At 40.4% G+C, this 24,247-nt stretch overlaps 1 protein-coding gene across 11 annotated transcripts in view; it reads right to left on the bottom strand.

Moving 5' to 3' along the window:
• DIP2C (disco interacting protein 2 homolog C) overlaps positions 1–24,247 on the bottom strand; it is a 367,823-nt gene that overhangs the window by 111,577 nt on the left and 231,999 nt on the right. For all 11 annotated transcript variants that reach the window (XR_013825253.1, XM_079907065.1, XM_079907063.1 and 8 more), the window contains 4 exons: positions 15,131–15,265; positions 12,562–12,681; positions 11,206–11,403; positions 4,681–4,772 (listed from right to left, as the gene is read on the bottom strand). Coding sequence is in view for 10 of the 11 variants with exons in the window: in XM_079907065.1 (XP_079763191.1) it covers positions 4,681–4,772; positions 11,206–11,403; positions 12,562–12,681; positions 15,131–15,265 (545 nt within the window). In the remaining variant the exon portion in view is untranslated. The remainder of the gene's footprint in view (positions 1–4,680; positions 4,773–11,205; positions 11,404–12,561; positions 12,682–15,130; positions 15,266–24,247) is intronic.

The following is a 24,247-nucleotide window of genomic DNA, read 5'->3' as shown; positions in this document are numbered from 1 at the left end:
CCAATAAAAGCCATTCTGCACTACTGAAGAATTTTAAGAAACCCTGTGAAATAACTGTTGATTAGATATTAATCCTTATTTTGTCCCAAAAGCACCCAGACAGATGCCAGACTACTATCAGTAGGATTTCAAAGGAGGAATAAAAGGATTTATTTGCATGTCTCTGTATATGAACCACAAACAATTATTTTAAAAATGATCTGAGGTTTGCACTGGCCTCAGGTGTCTGCCTTCAACTGGTGGTCAGAGAGTTGACAGCATCTATTTTTAGTTCTGGATCTGGCAAAGCAACACCATTCAATCAAATGTTTGCAAAGCTTCCAAGGCACCACTGCTGCAAGACTGCTCTCCTTGAACCAAAACAGAGGATGTTAATAAAATGCAGAAGATGTTGAAGTTCCACCCAAAACTAATGGCTGCACCCACTCATAGAGGACTAGTTAAATTTGGACTTGTTAGTCCTCCTAGGACTAAACTATTCCACACGCAGGAGTCTTCAAGAGCATAGAACCGAGAGAAAGAAGGTGCTGCTTCCAGAGCCAGACTGTGGATCAACATATTTCCAAAGAGGAGCTTCTGGTCTGGCTCCTATCCCAGCTCTGTTTCAAGGGAGGGCAACCTGATCCAGGATTTAAAATTCCCACTGCTCGATCACTAAAGTTCATGCTGATAATGCCATATTATATAACCTTGCAGAGTTGGGTTAAAACAGGATGAAATGTTATATTAATGTAAAGTGGATAAAAGCAGAATATAAAATTGTGCATTATATGCTCTCAAAAATATAAAAGTAACAAATAGAAAATGGTCAAATAGCTAAAGGCTCATTTAGAATCAAAACTGAATTTTTAAAAAATTTGTTTTAAGGAAGGGAAGACTGTATTTGTATCATTCTCACCAAACTTTCCTTCTGTATCTCAATCAGTCACAAGTCCTGCTTTTTGGTGACTACACAGTGATTCCAGTGCAATACTGTACAAATATACAGATGCTTCATTTTCATAAACCCACATCGTTTCTTTTCATTCAATTCCCTATGTATTCTCTGATATTTCATCACACTTAACTATGCACAGAGCGTCAACAGACCACCTCCTTCCTCCACTCTCCTCCGCTGGTCTTCCTGTAACAGCCTTGCTGTTCCAGTGCCCGGCTTGTTCTGTCCACATACCACACAATCCCCCCTCAGCTCCTTTCCACACTCTGTCCTACAACCTGACCAAGAGCCACGGGCTTGCTTTTTCTCCTCAAGAAGTCTTCTCAGATGCCAGAAGCTCCCAAAATGAGAATATTCTCTGTCCTTCCCAAAGAGTTCAGCTGTATCTCTCACCACCTATTTTGGGGACCTGTATCATTTTCCAATTTACAGATAGCCAATTATCAATGTCTTTATTTTTTTTTTTTTAACTCTGCAAGCTCCCTGAAGGCAGGCTTCACATATGATGCATCTTTGTTTGTTCCACAGCTCCCACTATAATATCCTGAAAACCTATTCAGCTTAGGCACATAAATGCCTTTTCAAAGCCCAAGCAGGACTCCCCAAAGTGCATTAATAGGGTCACCCACATGAAAAGCGTCTATAATTTTTATGCTAAGGACAGAATGTTCATTATCCTCGGAAAATTATATTTAATTAAAAATGATTTTCAAAGAGGTAAAGAATCCTGTTTATTGTGACAGAAGGCTATTATCAATTGAATACTACAGTTCCATATGCTTATTTAATAAGTATTTATACGCACATGCCAGGTGCCAGCCATATGAAAACTTTTTAAAGGAATAATTTAGAAAAGTAGTCCCACCTCATACAATTCAAACCACTCCCTGCTAAAGAAAATCTTTTTACATATTTTGTTCTATCAAAACTTGCCCCCCACATTCCTACTGACTTCTTAGCAGAACAGAGATGGTTTATTTTGTAATTGCTATTGTAAAGGAACTTCAAGAGTCTGAAGGCCAAAGACTTTTTTAAAAAAACTACTAAGACTATTAACCAAATTATAGATAAGGGAGATATATTACAACTGACTTTTTTTTATCGTGATAAAATAAATGTAACAAAGTTCACCATCTTGACCATTTTCAAGTATACAGTTCAGTGGCATTAAGTACATTTACACTGTTGTAAAACCATCATCAACCATCCATTTCCAGAACATTTTCATTTTCCTAAACTGTAACTCTGTCCCTATTAAACAATAACTGAAGCCGCTTCCCACAGCCCCTGGTAACGATCGTTCTTCTGTCTCTAGGAATTTAAGTACTCTAAGTACCTCATATAAATGGAACCATACAGTATTTATCGTTTGTGACTGGCTTATTTTACTGAGCATAATGTCCTCAAGGTACATCCATGTTGTAGAATGTGTCAGAATTTCCCTCCTTTTTAAGGCTGAATAGTATTACACCATACGAACATACCACCTTCTGTTTATTCATTCACCGACCATGGATGCTTGAGTTGCTTCCTCCTTTTGGTTTTCGTGAATAGTGCTGCTATGAACATTGGTGTAGATATATCTGTTCAAGTCCTTGCTTTCAATTCTTTTGAAACTGAACTGGAATTATCAGATCAGATGTTTAATTTTTTAAGGAACCACCACAGTACTGTTTTCCACAGTGGCTACACCACTGTATATTCCTACCAGCAATGCACAAGGGTTCCAATTTCTTCACATTCTTGTCATCACCTACTATTTTCTGTTTTGATAGCAGCCATCCTAATGAGTGTGAAGTGGTAGCTCATGTGGTTTTGACGTATATTTCCCTAATGATTAGTGATTCATGGGCTTATTTGGCTATTTGTAAATCTTCCCTGGAAAAAGGTCTATTCAAGTCCTTTGCCTGATTTTTAAACTTTTATTTTTGGTTGTTGTTGTTGAGTTGTAGAACTTCTTTATATATTCTGGATACTAATCTTTTATCAGATATATGATTTGTAAACATTTTCTCCCATTCTGTATGTTTCTTTTTCACTCTCAAAAGTGTCCTTTGGTACACAGAAGTTTTTAATTTTATACATTTATTTTATTTATTTTTGGCTGCGTTGGGTCTTCGTTGCTGTGCGTGGGTTTTAGTTGCAGCAAGCGGGGGCTACTCTGTTGTGGTGCATGAGCTTCTCATTGCGGTGGCTTCTCTTGTTGCAGAGCACGGGCTCTAGGCTCACGGGCTTCAGTAGTTGTGGCACACGGGCTTAGTTGCTCTGTGGCATGTGAGATCTTCCCAGACCAGGGCTTGAACCCGTGGTCCCCTGCATTGGCAGGCGGATTCTTAACCACTGCGCCACCAGGGAAGCCCAGAATTTTTTAATTTTGATGAAGTGCAATTTATCAACTTTTTTGTTCCCTGTGCTTTTGGTGCCATATCCAAGAAATCATTGCCAAATCCAAACTCATGAAACATTTCCCCTATGTTTTATTCTAAGAGTTTAGGTCTTTAATCCATTTTGAGTTAATTTTTTAATATATGGTATAAAGGTTCAATTTTGGGTTTTTGCTTATGGATATCCAATTTTCCAAGCACCATTTGTTGAGTAGACTATCCTTTCCCCCATTTAATGTCTTAGCATCCTTCTTGAAAGTCCCTTGACCCTACATGTAAGGATTTATTTCTGGGTTTTCTATTCTATTCCTTTGGTCTATATCTGTCTTTGCGTTAATACCACACAGCTTTGATTGCTGTAGCTTTACGGTAAGTTTTATAATGAGGAAGTGTGAGACCTATAATTGACTTTTAAAAGCTAAATATCAAACTTGTTCATTAAACTGGAAAGAATCATAGCCTACCACAGAATCCTGGGGCTGCAGCAGTCTTATTAAAAATTCCCCATAATGGGCCCATGTTTTTATAATGTCTCTTATGTAAATCATAGCTTATATTCTTGTTGGTTTATGGTGCTCTAAAATGATATTTTTATAAAATTAATTTGGAGTCCTTTGGGTGCAGGTGGGTAACCCAGTCTTGGGGCATTCTGAGGTAAATAGCACCATATGGGAAAAGAATCACTCCATTTAAGGCAAGAAAACTAGGTTCTACTCTCAGCCCCACATCTTAATTGGGGTGTAAAGCTTGGGCAAGATTATTAACTGCTCTGGGTGTAACATTAAAAAGGAAATACTAATATCTGTTTTCAGTAACTTAGCAGATTGTAGTAAGAATAAAATTGTGCTTTTCAATGAAAGACAGTAGCCTATATCAAGAAATTTAACACTAGGAAAGGAACATACCAGCAGTTTGCTGCCAGGATTTTCAATATCACTGACTAATATAAAAAAGTTCTAAACACAATTGTCCTGCCTACTCAGGGAGACAGTGCAAGTACATTCCAAACTAGGAGACCACATATGTCAGGGGTTAGGAACACAGGTTTTGTGGTTGGACAGAAATGGATACGCGCACTGGCTATACCACTTTCTAGCTATGTGCCTTCAGCTGATATGATTCTTACCTTCTCAAGTCCTAATATCCTCATGGATAAAATGTGAGAACTACTATAGTTAAACTCGCTGAGTTACTGTGAAGATTAATCCTGCTGAATAACTGCTTCTGGTTCACAGTAAATGTTAAGAAAGCCTGATTTAGCAGTATGGAGGCACTGAACTTTGCAACTTTAAAACAGTGGGTGTCTTCTCCACCTCAGACCACGTGTCTTGCAGATGTGATAATTTAAATTGCACTTACCCTATCTCCAGGTCGCACCATAGGTTCTTGTTTTGTACCTAATTTATGCAGAATGTTGTAAGCAACCTTCATACTTCTTGTCCACAGTTTGCCTATCAATACAAATTATAAAGACACAATTAATTGTACACATGCATTTTCTGTTGTGTACATGTGTGCACATTAACCTATATAGAGAGTATTACTTTTTCACTTTAAGCCTTTCAAGTTATTCCGAGCCCCTGGAATCAAGATGGGAAACAAAAGCCAGCAAATCTGACTTAAAAATCTGAGAAGCCTGAACACTGGAATAAGGTATTAAATACAAATACACCTAGGATGCTAAGAACCTAGAGGAAAGCCACACAGAATTTAATTACCATCACAGAAGTGGGGAGGATTTCTAGGGAGTAAAATAGGGCAGGGGCCAAGGCATTAGTGAGTTAATGCTAATTTATGTTGTGCAAAATGACACCTATTTCCTCTATTAATGAGTCCTGTCTTGTGTGATTGCAATGAATGTAAAGGGCACTTAAGACAGGCTTTGTAGGGCCTGATCCCTCTCCTTCCCCACATCCTAAGTTTCTCAACTTCAACTTTTCCTAACTTTTAGGATTTTGAAATCCTAATCCCTGAATTTAGATAAAAATTATGGTAAAATTTTTGAATTATTTTAAAGTTTTGAACTCTAGAAAAAATCACCACAAAGCAGGATTAAAAAGATTAAAAAAACATGAGAAAAATAACCAGTTTTGAAGAACTTGCAGATTCAAATCCCTGCCTTCATTCCAGTGCCAGACATTTCCTCAGCATACCCAGGTGATAGCAAACAGTCTGAGATCAAACCAAAATGACTTTAAAATCTAACATGAATTCTTGGACACATAAAGGCCTTTTACAACTTTAGCTTCTATAAGCTTTCAGAAGCAGTCAAGGTGTTAGAAATTATATTAATGCAATAATAGTATAATAAAGATAACAATAATTTGAACTGTTTCCTATAAATGCAATCACTGCTCTAATCTTTTTCTTATTTTAAATGTAAAAGCTAAATTAATATACACTTTAATTATGAAATTAAATTATGAAATTATGAAATGAAAAAAATCTGAATTTGATTTTTTTCATATTGGATTTTGCAGCAATCCAAACTAGGGTTCTTACTGTTTTCCTATCAATGGATTTATCAATTTGTCTCTTCCTTAATGATTGGGGGACAAGGAGGATTTTTCCATTATCTCTGATTCCTCTAATTCCTAGGACATTCCTCGCTCATAGTATGTGCTCAACAAATGTTTCTTTGTTTTATTAACATCACAATAAAGCAAGCTATAAAAAACAAAATTGCAGTCTACATTTTAGCCTACTTCTTGATCACTGAGAGTAGCTACTAGGTGTGATGTTTTATTCATGCCCCTCTTCCACCTTCCTTAACTCCACCTCCTCAAGACTGGCTACTTTACAATTATTTGATGATTATATTTTTGCCCCAAATAGTCACTAGCCATTAGAAATAATGCAAGGAGTTATTTTTTTTCTAAAGAAATCACAAATATTTTGTGCCTTCAGATTTATTTAATGTGAACAATGTTAGGAAATTATTATAGTTAAATAAACAATTACAATCAACCTGTTGTAAGTGAAAAAATCAATGATTGTAAACAAACAAATCAATTACAATCAAACAATTAGCACCATTATATTTTGTTAAAGTTTCAACTTCATTCTCAGTTTGGAATATTAAAGTCGAGATCATCATAAATTCATACAAAAGCCAATTTACAACAGAGAGTTTGAAAAAGGAAACAACAAACTTTTGGCAAGTTCTAGAAATATTTTCAAATAGAAAAAAATAAAGAGTAAATTGATGATTTAAATTAAAGAAGATAAAACAGTTCTTGACTGATTTAGAAAGGAGAAAGAAAAAAAAAATTCCAACCAAGAATACTCTCCTGGCCAAAATTATCATTCAGAATTGAAGGACAGGGTTTCCCTGGTGGCGCAGTGGTTGAGAGTCTGCCTGCCGATGCAGGGGACATGGGTTCGTGCCCCGGTCCGGGAAGATCCCACATGCCCCGGAGAGGCTGGGTCCGTGAGCCATGGCCCCTGAGCCTGCGTGTCCGGAGCCTGTGCTCCGCAACGGGAGAGGCCACAACAGTGAGAGGCCCGCATACCACAAAAAAAAAAAAAAAGAGAGAAGAATTGAAGGACAGATAAAGTTCTCCAGACAAGCAAAAAGCTAAAGGAGTTCATCACCACGAAAGCAGCCTTACAAAAAAAGTGTTAAAGGAACTTATTTAAGCTGAAAAGAAAGGGCACTAATTTGTAACAAGAAAATATGTGTCTCACTGGTAAAGGTAAATATTTAGTAAAGGTAGTAGATTAATCACTTATAAACCTAGTATTAGGTTGAAAGACAAAAGTAGTAAAAATAACTACAACAGTTAGTTCAGGAATACACAAGATAAAAAGATGTAAAATGTGACATCAAAAACATAAAACAGGGGAAGACTAAAAATGCAGGGCTTGAGAATGTACTCACACTTAAGTTTTTAATCAACTTAAAACAGACTATTATAAATGTTATATGTAAGCCTCATGGTAACCATCTAGCAAAAACCTATAGTAGATACACAAAAAATAATGTGAAAGGAATCTAAGCACACCACTAAAGAAAGTCATCAAACCACAAAGGAAGAGAGTAAGAGAAGACTAAAGGAACAGAGGAACTACAAAAGAGCCAGAAAGAAATTTAAAAAATGGCAATAAGGTCATACCTATCAATAACTACTTTAAATGTAAACAGACTAAATTCTCCAATCCAAAGACACAGCGGGTGAATGAATTAAAAAAAACCCAACAACACAAGACTCATCCACATACTTCTACGATAGACCCACTTCAAGTATAAAGACACACACAAAATGAAAGTGAACAGATGGAAAAAGATATTCCATGTAAATGGAAACTAAAAGAAAGCTGGGGTAGCTATACTTATAACAGATAAAATCAACTTTAAAACAAAGAATGTAATGAGACAAAGGACATTATGTAATGATAAAGGGTAAATCCAACAAGCAAATATAACATTTGGATATATTTACGCACCCAATATAGAAGCACCTAAATATATAAAGCAAACATTAACAGGCATAAAGAGGGAAACAACAGCAATATAATAAGAGTAGGGGATTTTAATACCCCATTTACATCAATGAACAGACCAGCCAGACAGAAAATCAATAAGGAAACATCAGCCTTAAATTACACATTACACCAGATAGATTTAATAGCTATATAAAGAACACTCTATAGAAAAGCAGCAGAATAAACATTCTTCTCAAGCTCACACGGAACATTCTCCAGGATAGATCATATCTTAGGCCACAAAACGAGTCTTAAATTTAAGAAGACTGAAATCATATTGAGCATCTTTTCTGACCACAATGTTATCTAACTAGAAATCGATTATGAGAACTGATAAATTTACATGTATGTGGAGATTAAAAAACATGTTATCCAACAACCAACGAAACAAAGAAATCAAAAGAGAAAGTAAAAAACACCTTGAGACAAATGAAAATGAAAATATAACATACTAAAACTTATGGGATACAGCAAAAGCAATTCTAAGAGGGAAGTTCACAGATAAACGTCTATCTCGAGAAACAAGAAAAATCTCAACCTAACTTTACATCTCAAGTAACCAGAAAGAGAAGAACAAATGAGGCCCAAAGTTAGTAGAAGGAAGAACATGACAAAGATCAGAGCGGAAATAAATGAAATAGAGATTAAAAAGACAATAGAAAAGATCAATGAAATCAAGAGCTGGTTCTTTAAAAAGATAAACAAAATTAACGAACCTTTGGCTAGACTCACCCAGGGAAAAAAGACGACGCATAAATAAAATCAGAAATGAGAGACATTACAATTGGTATTAAAGAAATACAAATGATCATAAGAGATTACTATGAACAATTACATACCAACAAACTGGACAACCTCAAAGAAATAAATTCCTAGAAACATACAACCTTCCAAGACTGAACGATGAAAAACAGAAAATCTAAACAGACCGTTTACTAGTAAGGAGATTGAATCAGTAACCAAAACCCTCTCCACAAACAAAAGTCCAGGACTAAATAGCTTCACTGGTGTATTCTACCAAACATTCAAAGAAGAATTAATACCAATCCTTCTCAAGTTCTTCCAAAAAACAGAAGTTGAGAAAACACTTCCAAACTCATTTTACAAGGCCTGCATTACCCTGATATCAAAACAAGACAAGGACCCCATGAGAAAAGAAAATTACAGGCCTGAAGAACACAGATGCACAAATCTTCAACAAAACATTAGCAAACCAAATTTAATAATATGTTAAAATGCTCATACACCATGATCAAGTGGGATTTATTCCAGAGATGCAAGGATGGTTCAACATCCGCAAATCAATGAATGTGACACAGCACATTAATTAACATAATAAAGGATAAAAATCATATGATCATCTCAGCAGATGCAGAAAAAACATTTGACAAAATTCAACATCCATTTATGATAAAAATTCTCAACAAAATAAAAGTCATATGTTTACAAACAAAATAAAAGTCATATGTTTACAAGCTCAGAGCTAACAGCATACTCAACAGTAAAAAGCTGGAAGCTTTTCCTCTAAGATTCAGGAACAAGACACTTTTGCCGTGCTTATTCAACATAGTATTGTAAGTCCTAGTCAGAATAATAAGGCAAGAAAAAGAAATAAAAAAGCATCCAAACTGGAAAGGAAGAAGAAAAACTGTCACTACTTGCAGATAACATGACATTATATATAGACAAACTTAAAGACTATACAGAAAAACAGAGTAATAAATGAATTCAGTAAAGTAGCAGATACAAAATCAATACACAGAAAACTGTTCTGTCTATACACTAATAAAAATCTATCAGAAAAAGAAATCAAGAAAACAATCCCATTTACAACTGCATCAAAAGGAATAAAATACCTAGGAATGAATTTAATCAAGGCGGTAAAAGACCTGTACGTTAAAAATTATGACTTTAATGAAAGAAATTAAAGATGACACAAATAAATAGAAAGATATTCTCTGCTCATGGATCAGAAGAATGAATATTGTTACAATGTCTGTACTACTCAAAGCAATCTATAGATTCAACGCAATCCTTATCAAAATTCCAATGGCATTTTTCACAGAAATAGAACAAACAATTCTAAAATTTGTATGAAACCATGAAGGACCCCAAATAGCCAAAGCCATCTTGAGAAAGAAAAACAAAGCTAGAAACGTCATACTCCTTGACATTACAAAACTACCAGTAATGAAAAACTGTATGATACTGGCACAAAAACAGACACAAAGATCAATGAAACAGAATAGCCCCAAAATAAACCCACGCATGTATGTCAACTAATTTATGACAAAGGAGCCAAGAAAGGGGAAAGGACAGTCTTTCAATAAATGATGCTTGGAAAACAGTACACAATCAGCTCCATGGCTGAATCTGGCAAGAGATGAAGGTCAGACAGGAAAGTCCTCTGTCTTTTTGACTGACTAAAATCTATTTCCAAGAGTATAACTTTTAAAAACATGAATCTTATGCCTCATGATGGGTGAAATACCCTCTCTCCACTCCACTCAGAATTTCCCAACAAAACGAGAAAAAAAAAAAATGAGACTGTGAAAACATATGCTCCTAAATCCCATTTCCTTCCATGAGATGCACAGGATAATGACTGAGGCACAGTGGGTGCCTCACAGGCCCCACACCCACTAAAAGGCTGGGCTATAATACTTAACACCTGGCTCTTGACCTCCATTGCTAATGGAGAAAACACTTCCTCTCCTACCTGCAATTAGAAGAGCATTATCATCATAAAAACAAAACTGAAAGTTAAAAAAAGGTAATCTAACCTCACACATGCAGACATAACATAAGCCATTTTGGTGTTTTTGTTATGAAGCTTGTTTCTTTGCAAAACTGTAACAGAGAGTGTGAAAATGACCTGAAAATTTGCTTTCTCCGCCTCTTATCCGTGGTGCAAAGAGAAAGGAATCTCTCTGGTACAGTTAACTATTTCCAAGTTTATGGACTGCATTAATGGTACTGAATAAAGAATTAAAGAAAAGTTTGTTTTCTCTTGCTTTCTGAAAAAGCACTTTGGAAACATTCTGTTTCTTGTAAGTGAGTGACGCATGTCAAAGAGTTCTGATATACATTCTTTAACTACCAATCCTTCTTGAATGCATTAATTTAATTAATATACATTCCAAGAGGTAAAATCTAACATCTTATTAGAGTTATAATCACTAATTTTTTATATCACTTTCTGGTTTTTACTCAAAAACATTTAACAAATAGTAACTTTTCATATTCAAACCAAATAATTTTCCTATAATATTCCTTTCAGGTTCCATTTATTTCTGTATAAGAAACATAAGGCAACACAAATATGAATCGGCCACCCTGAAAGTGACAGTTGTGTGCAGGCACAAACAAACAAAAGGTGGATAAGTCTCACAGGATTACCGTAAGTGAGGATGTACAGAGGTTTCCCATTCGTGTCCATCGTGGTCAAGCATGGGGCCTTTGGTGAGATGGTCCCCCATCGCTGTAACGCTGCTTCTAAAGACGGGGGCCAATTTGTAACCACACCCAGCTGTTCCCCACGCATCGCCAACATTTGGGCTCCCTCTGGCTTTGGCTGGTTTGGATCTGGTTGTTGAACTAAATACATTTGAACACAAAAGGTTTTCAAGAAAAACACATCCATATTAGCACAATCACTTTTTTATTCCTTTTAAGGAAGCTAGAAGATTTACACTGGAGTTAGACATTTATTAGAGGACAGGAAACGTGCACAGGTGTTTTTCTAGAATTAGAGCTATGACCGACACATGAGCCTCATGGATGTAACAAAAGCACTTAATTCTTACAATTTCCAAGGCAAAGTCAGGGTGTGGAACTTAGGGAGACCTGAATGCATTTATAAACTGACAAGTAAAACTATGCATTTTAACATGCCTAGAGTCTAGGACTGCCATGTTTAAAACATCGGTTATCGACATACACTAGTAATTATAGACTCCAAAGAGCTCAAATCTTGCTGAATTATATTTTTCCCTTAAATACTGAGATGTAAATTTGAATTTGCTACAGCTACTATGAATAACTAGCACAGCACATATTTTCTTACGTATAACAAAAATAAACACCCCATAATAAAAACAATTTGCCCAACTCTTTAGATAGGTAAGAATCTGAGAGATTATTCTCACTTCTGGGAAAGGTTTCTCTATAGCTGATGATTCACAATTTCCACCTGCTGGCTAGAAAATCAGCTATGTCTTACTTGTGGTATAAAGAGCAAGAAAATAAGCAGTTTGGGTTTGACACAACAAGCAGTACTTTGTTTCAATTTTAAGTTGTTTGTGTTAAAAGGCTCAGGACTGTTCAGGGGTTAAGAACACCAGCTCCTGAAGCTGTCACGAGAGTCAGGAAGGTGAGATCTGCCACGGCTCATTCTGCATTCCTCTAAAGCCTATTCAGAGAGAACGCCTGCTGCAAGCTCAGGTTGCCTATGATTTATCAACACCAGCATTCCTGTAGCCTCAAGGAGTCCTCAGAAAGAGGCCTGGCTCACGGGACAAAATCGCATTCTGCTGAGAGTGACACACAAATGGTATCAACCCAACTGTGCTGGGACTGGCGTATCTTTAAAGGGACCTTGGAGAATAGTACCTACAGTTTCTAGGCAGGATCCCTGTCTTCCCAGGAACACCAAGATTACTGTTCTTAAAAAGTCTAACAGCCTTGGTAGAAAAACACTATACTCTATAGGGTCACAGAAACACTGGACGAGCGGGTAGGAACGGGCTCTTTCACCTTCCAGCAGTTCTTCAAAGTCATCGACGAAGAATTCCCGCAATGGTGGTCGTTTGGGTCGTTTGAGGGTGTTGACAAGCTGCTGGATTTTTGCTGATACCCGGCTACTTACAGGCACTCCTGAAAAACAGAACCATGGGGCAGGTGGACTGACTGTGAGCATGGAACAGCGTAAACAAGCAGCTACACTAAAAACAGCCATGACAGCACACCCTGCCCCATCTCAGGGCTGGGAGCCCCTCAGTGTCACCTAAGATGACTGCTGCTCAACGAGAACATTCCAAGGTGGACGGTCTTAGCATGTGACCTTGCTAGGAAGCCTTGAGAGAGCATAAAGATGTAGCAGAAATGATTCCCTTTTACACTGTGAACTGTCCTGCTCTGGTGACCTTGGGAAAAACTCCAGACAATAGACTGGGCTCGGTCCCGCCTCTATTCCTAAAACAGGGTCTGTCATCTCCTAATTAATACCGTCTCAGGGTCCCCTGTGTCCTTGGGGGTCAGAGAGCTGATTAAGCAGTGAGACCCTCCCCAAGTCCCAATCTCCCCTGAGACCACCTGTGCTCAGCCTCCAGCTGCCGCCCCTGAAAGTAAGGGGACTCAGGTTCTACAAGTGCTGCTGGCAGGCCTTGTCCTCTTGCAGGTAATGGCCAGGTCCCTCCTATATGTCTTTCAGACCCACTCTCCTGAGTGAACATTTAGGCAATGCATTCTAGAAGCACAGCAATTAAAAGTCTCTAAATTCAGTTTCTGATATAATACAGAACTTACATATATTTATCCATGTGTACTGAGAAAAACAGACCCAACCTTATAATACATTTCTCATGACAATAAATGTGACATCGTTTTCAAAACTGAATAAGTGAAATGATCAATGAAAAAGGCATGAAATTTAAAAAAATTTTACATAACCCAAATAAATGAAAAAAATGGAGCACCAAGAGGCTGAATCCATAACTGGATCACTTGTACTCTCTGCAGGCAGATTTCATTCCTGCTGAACAGTGCTTGGAAACCTGAACCTGGTAAATACGAAGGCCTGGAACCTTCACGGTTCTCAGACAGAAGAACCACAACCAGAGAGGGTCTTTCCCATACTGACCGAGGCAAAGCCCTTCCTCCACGGCACAGTGTCACAAGAACAGAACTCAGCTTTTGGAACGAGTATGACAGAATTCAAAGAAATTTTTCTATCCAATAAAAACCATTTTAACAGATAGTCTCAAATTACTCTATGGGCACTTTCAGAATTGAGACATTAAATATTTTACAATCTTGAAAATACATAAAAATATACAACCCAGAATTCTCAATATCTAAACACAAAATTTCCCCATTAAAGAGTCCCAGTTAATCTGGTTTGGATGAATCAGAGATCATTTCACAAGGCCACTGGTGCTCCAGCTTAATTTAGAACACACACAAATCATCCTAGGACCCAGCCCAGGGCTTCTGATGTGTTAGGTCTGGGGTGTGGCCCAGAATCTGTTTTCCAACAAGTGCCCCATGTGGTTCTGGTACGAGACACCATCACAGCACTGAACCGGACAATAGATGAATTTACCTGGGGGAGCAGGTGAAGATGATGAACTTCAAAGACAACAAAGTTACTAAAATGGTGATGAAAAGAATAACAGTAATGACCAATTCAATAAACAATGAACTTAGTAGAGGACTAAAGCAAACCTTGATACTGAGAAGCATTCCAGGGAAACCAATCATACTGGAAACTGGAGTGACTTCAAATATACTAACAGAACTCAGAACCTAGCGACCTTGGGCTCTGACCACAGTGAAGAGGCATCTGCCTGTTAGAGGCTGGGTCCAGGCCTCCTCATCACCCCCGAGTCACCGTGTCATGGACACAAGCATAGTGGGATGGATGGCACACAGAGGCTATTTTGGCCATCTTCCAAGAAAATAACACTTTATATCATCATCAGGTTCCAGTCTAACTTTCATGACTCTGGAAGGTCAAGGAAAGCAGAATAAAGCATGAAATTCATGTTCGAGTCTGTCACTTTAGGATGGGTAACAGGAATATGTCAGAGCATACCAAGATGAAAGATTCAAGGAATAAGAGAGAACCCGAATGGCTGTATTTATCAAATCACCAATACTTTTTCCAACATGGAGGAAAAAGGACCATCTTCCTTCCAAAGTCTAAAGCACCATTCTGCCCATCTCTGTGCATTATTTTGGTTGTGTTTAGCTCCATCTTGCCCTTCCAAGTAACCATTCACAGTCTTAACACCTGCACTAATTTTCTAATTGTGGAATCAACATTATTCATTAGCAAAAACATCAGAATTTTATCAAATCTTTTTATTCTCATGACAAAATTCCTACAACGTTGACATTTTTCCTACAAGGAATAACTCTTGGCCCCCTTGGAGATAGCTTGCACTTCCTTTAACTATGCCACCTTCTAGGAAGGCTCATAAAGAACGTGATGAGTCAATGAGCCGACTGTGTCACTAGAAGAAACACATCCAGTCAGGGCACAGAAAGCACGTCAGCAGAACTTAGAATTTACAAAGGAGGAAAAACTTGCTGGAAGACATACCGTCGCCAGTCTCCATGAGCTCGGCATTGCCATACTTTGGGGCTGTTCTTGACGTCGTAGAGCCCTGCGGCCTTTCTACTTGTATTGAGTGTTCTGAGGTGTAAGTGGTTACGTCGGGAGGTGCAGAGTGATTTTCTGTAAAGAAGCAAATTGTAAGTTTTCTGGTTATCATGACACAGTTATTCTGAAGCCTACGTAAGCAATAAGGTTTCAAAAATGCCACATCCTAAGAAGAGAAAAAGATTCTGAATCAAAAACTACTACAAAAATCTCAGCATAAAGATGATCTTTACAATAATAACATCACTACAGGTGCCACATCAATGAATCACTGTTGCACTTTAATTAAAATAATGTCTTCAACTGGCCAAAGGAAAAAGACACTGTAAGTTATGTGTTCATAAAGGAGTAATTTTCTTGTCAGTCATAGTAGAGGCAGTTAAGAGCTCAAGCTTTAGATACAGAGAGCCTGGGGTTTGAATCCCAGTTCTGCAAATTCTTGAGACCTTGGAAGCATCCTGATCTCTATACCTTGGTTTCTTCATCCATCAAATGGGAATAATGGCAACTACCTCCTTGTTGGGTAGATTAAATGAGTTAACATATGTAAAGTACTTAGAACATTTCTTGATAGAAGGTGAACATTTAGGAAATAGTAGCTATTTTATTATTTGTTTTAGCATGAATAATACTGAACAGTCCAGTCATTCAAAAAATATCTGTTTACATCTAATGTGAATGGTGTGCCGTGTTCTGCACAATGAAACGTACAGCAGGCCTTCCCCATAACATTATTTGATGATAAAGTTAAGTACTTAAATGGGGAAAGCATGATTTTGTATTTATTACATAAGACATTAAGGAGAGCATGTCAAGTGAGAATGTCCATGTCATTTTATACGTACTAAGTTCTAATAATGAGTATTATACTATTAATTTTGATTTGTTAATCCTTACTAGACAAAAACTTGTCGAGATTCTATAGTTCCACGTGACAGAAGCACAACATTTTATGCTGTTAAAAGGGGAGCAGGTACTGGAAGGCCTTTCTCCGCTGTACACTGCCCACCTTGGCATTACACGTGAGGGCCAGTTTAAACTGTGAAATCACTAACATAAAGCACAAGAATGAGGAAAAACAGAGCACCGAAGAGATCACATAAAGGACGCTGTTTACAGACTGCGCTAAACTAGAAGCTGGGGCATGGCCTGTCGACTCCGCTGGGAACATACACATCGGGGACTCAAATTTTAGCCGTTCTGCAAATGTCTAGACCTCGAGAAGCCCACGGGTACTCATTTGAGGGTGCAGGTAATTTTAACAAGTAGGCAGATTGGCAAGTACCCAATCCGCCAGAAGTGAAGACTGACTTCTGTGTCAGTGAGCCTGTGTATGTTAAGGGACATTACACTGAGTGAGACTTGAGGCCAAGGAATATTAATCTGAATTCCTAAGCAAGCTTCAAACATAGCAACCAGCGTGACCAATGCCGGTGCTTGGACTTTGGAGACCCTAAGTCCCAGGCACACTGACCAGTAAGTGTGTGGAAATGTGCACGGGGGCTGAGGGCTGGGCCGCCAGCAGTTGCCCAAGTGGTCCTCAGGTCCACGTCTCAGAGCTGATCACCTGGGACCGGTTACTGACCTTCCTATGCCTCGGTTCCCCATCCTGTAAAAGGGGGTGACAATGACAATGCCTACCTCTGAGTTACAGTGGGGATTAACGTAGATAAACAGATACAAGCACTGGCGTCACCAGGCACACAGAAAGACATGCCAGGAGAGGAACACATGGGCAGTTCTCTGCACCAACAACTACTCTTCCAGGGTCTGAGCCTGGAGACCTCTGTGAAGATAACAATCGGCATCAGCCCCTAAACACAGGCCATCAGCAGAGAGTCCAGCTCCCCATTTCCCATCTCCCTGTTCCAGGAGTGTCCAACCTGTTCTGGACTGAACTGTGTCTCCTCAAAATTCACATGTTGGAGTCCTAATCTCCAGGACCTCAGAAGGTGACTGTGTTTGGAGATGGAGGTCTTTAAAGAGATGATTAAGGCAAAACAAAGCCACTAGGATGGGCCCTAATTCAATCTGACTGGTGCCTTATAAGAAGAGATGAGGACGGAGATGCCCAGAGAAGACGGCTGTCTACACGCCCGGAAGAGAGGCATCAGGAGGAGAAAGTGCCAACACCGTGAGCTCAGATTTACAGCCTCCAGGATTGTGAGCCACTGAATGTCTCTTGTTTAAGCCATGTTTAAGGTGCTTTGTTATGGCCGCCTGAGCCAACTGACACATACCCTTAAGGGCAATTTCTTAGATCTTAGCCCAGAAAAAGAGTACCTGTGAGAGGGAGGAGGGTGCGGCTGGAATGCTTTATCAGATCCCTGAGGGGAAGAGCAAGAGGGAGAGAAGAGGACCATTCAAATGACCTCTTTAATATTTCAAACACTGCATTCATTCTTCTCATCTCCTCTACCTGTGCTTTTGCCAAATAGACTTCATTTCATGTTTCAAAATGATCTAATTCTCCATGGCTGAGCAGTTAACTCCCTGGGACCCCATATTTCAAACAAAAATATAACAGATGCCAATGTATGATGAGCAACATTTCAAATTAGCCACGTAAGACAAAAGCAGCTAAAATGTAAGTTCACTGCATTCCATGTTACTCAGGTTTACTTGTGTTTACGTTATGCTGTAGCTGCATCATTGGTGGCAGCCACGGAGTCTTTGTGTTGGGCAGCAGACGTACTCACTTCCACTTTGAAGCTGGGAAAAATAACGATTCCAATACATCTGGTGATTAAAAAATAGGAACAGTGACAGCTGCATGACTTCAAAGTGCTTTCCAAATTTATGTTAGCTCCTCTCCCCCTCCCTTTCAAACTCCCCACATATGCTGTCACTGTAGGATTATAAGCCCAGCAGCGGGCTTCTGTTAGGAAGCCAGAGAACATTCTTCCATTGCAGTGATACATGGTGCCCTATTTTATTTTAATAAACATCAGGGCTCCAAGTATTTAACTCTGTTACCTATCTTTTGTGAGTATTGAAAAGACCTTTGTATGTAACAGATGCTCAAGAAACATTTGCTGATGGGTCAGAAAAAGTAGGGTCTGGTTGAAGGTGCAGGGTCAAAGGTCTAAAGTGCTTATCAGCCCCAGGCATGATGCCAATCAGGTCCATATGCAACAGGAGCATTTCAAAGATTAAGAACTCTCATCAGAGCGGGTTCGTATCTTCTGAGCCAGATGACCCACTGTTCCTTAGATCAATTTCCCAATACTTTCAAAATCAACAGAAAAATGGCGGCCAACCTTCCAGCCACCTATCAGGTGTCACCTCCACTGTGACTGCCCCAGAGCTACTGTGACACCTTTGCATCTGCTCCCTGACAGGTGGGTCCTGTCTCATTCACCCCTCTATGGCTTTTGCTCCCAGCAGCCGACATGGGTTCCTTAAGAATCTGGAATCAAGGCACAAGGGGCAGGTGGGAGGGAAGTGTAATTCACCCATCTTCCATGATAGTATCTGCTGTTTTGGAGCCATGAGCACCAGGGGTCCCATCTCACTGCATCCCCCTCCCACTCCAGATTTTAGTCTGTTACTCTTGCCAACTATCCACCCGTTTTGGACAGCTGTTTTGGCCATGACCGTTTCAGGTTACTAGCTGGTCTTCCTGCTCAGCTCTGCGTTGGAAATTCCCTGCTTCCTTGAACTAACTCGTTTCTCATCTCCTGCTCTTGCAGGCATCCAGCTCAGTCCAGCTCCTGTGTCCTACTCAGATGCTGAAGTTGTACAACACCCGGCTCAATGTCGTTTGCACTCAGCAAATGTTGGAGTGAAAGTTCAAAGAATGAATGAACATAAGAATGAATACACAGGAACACTTGACGACTAGAGATAACATGCTTCTGGTTCTCACACCGCTGAAAAGCAGCTTTCTTTAATTCTAACTATATGACTGGGAACCTCAGGGATCAGTGGTCAGAGATCCTACCTCCCAGCCTGTTATTTTTCAGTCCCCAAATAACTTCTAAATTAAGAGAAGAAAAAGAGGAAATCTGGTTTTCACATGTAGAAAGCAACGTGCTCGTGGTCCACTAACTGATGATAGATAAGGAGAGACGAGTTCAGAGGGACCCAGCCTTCCATCTATCAACAAGGCCCCTCCCGTGTCTCTTACGGTCCATCCAACCTCCACAGTCACTGAGCAGAAAGCGATACAGGCCCTCAGACCACCCGTCCACCCAGCTGTCCTGGCTCCCTAAGATGACACGGCTGTGCCCTCCACATGGCAGCAGAAAACCAGGTTCCTCAATGAAAATATGGAGGTGACAGGTGGTGAAAGGCATCTGCAACGATGCTGAGGGAAGGAGCTGGCCTCACGGCAGAGCATCCAGCCTGGCTGCTGGAGACGATGCTCAGCTGCCCACTGCCCCGACCCATCTTCCAAGCACAGCTCATGAGAAGAGCAGGACTTCCTCCTTGGTTTCCCCAGCAATGTCCAACCTCCCTGGCTCTGACAGAAGCCCCCAACAGGAGAGCTCTACTGGTGTCTCACCCATGTGTCATATTGACGCATGACAATGTAAGTGAGGATTTATCTCCTTAATCCTTTAATAATCACTCAGGGACAGAACAGTATACTCTGGTTACCTGTGAGAGTGTGTGTGATACTGCTAATGGCGATTCACAGCTGCTTTTCAAATGTGCAGACTAAACCTGGAGATAGTTAGAAAGGGCTCAGTGGTTCTATATTCAAACATTTCTCTCAGCCAAGGCTCCCAGAGGTTGACTTTAGAAGCATTACACAGGTTCTCAGAACTGGAACAGCCTCCCTCCCACATTTATGCCACAAAAATCCATAAAGATGGGATAGTTACTGTTAGACAAATCTCGGGATGTTCTAATATCAGAACAGAAATCTTTAACTTCAGACAATAGCTTCTTGACTTTTATATCTGCAAATTCAAATTCATGCTGAAGGGCTCCAATCATCACAAGCCTGTACAGACCACAGACCCAGCAGGATTGTGATGGGGATGCTGGAACTTTTACTGTTTATGCAAAGTTTAATTGCATTTCTGTCTGCAAAGAGCTCTTGTTCTGTTTTTAACAAGCAGGGCCAAGCTGGAACACAGACACTGAGGAGGAAGCGGGACTGGAGTGTCACGAGCAGGTGCTCCTACACCCGACAGATAGGAGTCTGGTTCCTGCTGACCACTCACTAGCTGGGCGCCCTTGGCATCACATCCACCTTCCTAAGCCTGGGTCTTCTCACCTGGGGAACAAGAGTGCTGCTACTTGCTCCTCACCAAGTCTGAGGGCACAAGCGACACTACACCGTGACATTCTGCAGTGACGGTGACACTGCCATCCTCGCTCTCAGGCCCAAGGGCTCCCGCTCTGCCATTTCTCCTCTTGCGTGGGAATCCTTTCCTCTCACGAGTTCCAAGAAAGAATCTGTGAAACTCATGGCATTAAGTGTAGATGACTGCATTTGAACACTGGGAGAAAGAGAAGAACTGAATAGACATCTTTCTATTTGGTTGGCTGTGTGCACCAACGTGTGAGCGGCAGGCTCCGAGGTACTCCTGCAGCGTGGAGTAGGCACTGGATGAAGGGTTAGGATACTTGTGGGTCAAAAATCATTACTTTGATTCTAAGTATAAAATCCAAATAAACAAAATCAGTTTCGAGTGGCAAAAATCCCAAAGCGTTTTTGGAGACAAGAAACCGGAGCAGATCTGTGCCCTAACAGCATCAACAGGGCAACAAGGACAATATGAACAGGACAGATATGAGGCTGGAAGGGGCTGCAGCACTGAGATGGGAGGTGAGGTGTCTGGATGCAGGGTCCTGGGAGCAGTAACGGAGAGGAAGGAGGCCTGCAAGACACAGGGTAGCCAAACGCTACCCAACAGGGACTGTGCTGGTCTGTGGAAGGAGGAGCCAAGGACGGCGAGGTCTGGAGCCTGCTCCTGGGAGTGCAGGACCTTGTCAGACGAAGCGACCTGGGGACACAGCGTAGGGCTGAGGTGCAGGGTCAAGAGGCACTCTGAAATGTGGACGGGTGAAGCAGGTACAGATCTGAAGGTCGTGAAAGAGCAGATGGCCTCGAAAACTGTGGGAGTGGATGAAATGGGCAAGAACACAGAGAGACAGGGTGGGGAGAGGAGCCACCAGAGGAGAGGAAAGGACAGAGCAGGAAGGAGAACCAGGGTGTGGTGCAGGCCGGGAGAGGAGGGAATGAGTGATCATCACAGCCAAAGCTCCGGTTCACCAATGGGGGAAGCTAAGATACAAAAGAGAAAAGAGCTGAGCTAGCAGATTTGGGAGGAGCCAGAATCCAGAATGAGGATGAAAAGATGAGTCCCCAGAAAAGGAAACATAGCAAAAAATGAATGGAGAAAGACATGGAAACATCTCAGCTGGAAAAGGATCAGTGGTTAAAGATGTTCGACAAGAAAACAGAAAAAGATCCATGGTGACATTCACTCAATTTCAGTATCTGTGCAGATCTCAGCTTTATTATGAACTGAGCAAGACAATGCAGGATTAGAAGCTAGACCTAGGACCTAACTAAAAATTCCCACAGTCACGTCAGCCAGTGAGAGAGCCCTCTCTCTTTTAGTACTGTATCATCCAAAGAGCCACGAGAAACACGCAGTAATTGATGGAAGAGTCTCATCGGCCTTGTGTTACCTAATGCAAATTTTCTTTTCTTGCTTACTTTTTCAATAGCGTGGCTTAAAACTCTCTAAAACAGGAGTTGGCAAACTATGGCTCACAGGGTGGTCTGTCAGCTGCGTTTATAAATGAAGTTTTGTGGGGGCATAGCCATGCCTATGGTTCACGCACTGTCTTCTGCTCTTGAGCCAGCGGAATTCAGCAGCGGCCACAGGGACTGCATGGCCCACAAAGCTTAATATCCACTCTCTGGTCCTTTCCTGGAAAAATTCACTGACCCTGCCTTTGAATCATGAAGCTCTAGATGCAGGGATGCCCCAGCCAGGAGGGGAGGTGAGGGTACAGCAGGGAGACCCCAGCTCCAAGTGTGCAGGCTTTGCTAATATCACCATCCTCGGTGTGTAGTTAATATTTTAAGACTGTAAATGTCTGAAAAGTATGGATGAAGAGATTATAAAAGAATTCTTTGATACTGTGGATGATTATGCATAAATAAATTAGGGTAACTTATCACAACGGTGGCTACGCAGCCCTCTGAACAAATTCCCTAGAACACCAGAATCTAGGCCCAGACAACAGCTGCCAGGCTCCAGGCTAACTATATGTATCAAGCACATGGGGGCACATCTATCTGCTTACCAGGATCAGAGGCAAGAAACCTGATGAGAATTTCCTTGCTGATACAAACCGCACACACCAAAAGCAGCATTCGTGCTGACAAATTCTAAGACAGTCCGGAAATGGCAATAACTTCTATGAATATCTGGCTAATGACAACACACCCCCAACACATGCAGATGAAACCCGAATGTGACAACACCTCAGATGTGTCAGTTACAAAGGGTGACACAGACCTTACCTATACATCTGGAGGTACAAAATAAGAGAACAGCTCATGTAGAAGTCTCTTTAATTTCCTGAATATACAAATTTTGATTCTGAATATACAACCATGTTATCTATTATGCTTTGTTCTTATTTCTTAATCTAGAAATGTATTAACAGTTCCTCTTCAGTTTCTCCATTTCTATGTAGCTTACTAATTCCTATGTTACTCTAGTACCTTTTACAAATATGCCTCTTGAAGTTTCAAAGTGTTGCTTTAATTCTCCTGGTTACTCTAAATAATGCTCCTTGACTTTTGATAATGATAAAATATTTTAGAGGTGTTGATCCTTTCCTTTCCAACTGTCTTAAGAACATGACATGCACAGAGGTTCTGAATAAACACCTTCTGGTTCTCTATCATTGTGGAGAGAGAGCCCTTAATGATGTGCAGGCCCTGTTCTGTCTGAGCTGCAGGGAGCCGTCGCATGGCACGTCCATCTTCTTGTGTCACAAATGTGCACATCTCAGGCCTTAGCATCTCAGGATGGGGAACGTCTTGAGCCCTCATTGTCAGTGTTTTAAGTGTGAATAACAACAAGCAGAGCCATAGGAGGAAAAACCACCTGGACGGGGACCGCATGGTATGCTAAGCCAGCCTGATGGGAGATGCACGTGCAGTGTCCCTGTCATGTTGTCAGGATGGACCCACAAGGACACAGGATTTCATTCCAACAACCACAAAGCAGAAGTACCATCCACTTGTTACAGCCTCTTCATGGTCTTTAAACGCTTGTCTTTCCTCTACCGTTTGGGCAAAAGAGGTTTCTACAGACTCTATCCAAGTACTTCACCTTGAGGGACCAGAGGTACTACAAGTTGGTGGTTTATTTGACCCTAAATTCCTTAAAACACAGACATACACAGAATACTTTCTTATTTGTAGGCTTCTGATGGCCTCAACAAAAGGTTGAACACTGCCAATTCTGACTTTTTACTTCTTTTGCTTTTGCCACAGGAGTAAAAAAAATTTTTTTTTTTTTTTTTTTTGGCGGTACGCGGGCCTCTCACCATTGTGGCCTCTCTCGTTGTGGAGCACAGGCTCCGGACACGCAGGCTCAGCAGCCACGGCTCATGGGCCCAGCCGCTCCGCGACATGTGGGATCTTCCCGGACCGGGGCACGAACCCGTGTCCCCTGCATCGGGCAGGCGGACTCTCAACTACTGCGCCACCAGGGAAGCCCTGGAGTAAAATATCTTAATTCTCTTTTTCTTATTTTATTATTTTGCCACTGCTTTCTTTCAAAAACTTTTTTTCATATTTACAGAAAATTCCTGGATACTCTAGGAACTTATCTATGTGCCAAATTAGAAATTACTGAAATGTCACACACTGAGAAGCTATATTTAGGTTACACTGAGTCTTAACGTACCTGAGTAACGCAACCTTTTATAGTTCGGATAAATTTAATTCTCCATGCTATAATTTCCTCCAATATTCCACATGTAACTACATAAAGGGAGAAACAAATGCAGGGAGTAATCTGTTCAAAATTATGGGTTTCTCTTGGTAAGATTCCTGATATTTCCTTAGAA

The sequence above is a fragment of the Stenella coeruleoalba genome, assembly GCF_951394435.1.
Source record: "Stenella coeruleoalba genome assembly, chromosome: 2".
NCBI classification, from domain to species: domain Eukaryota; kingdom Metazoa; phylum Chordata; class Mammalia; order Artiodactyla; family Delphinidae; genus Stenella; species Stenella coeruleoalba.
This window is presented reverse-complemented; position numbering and strand designations above follow the sequence as displayed.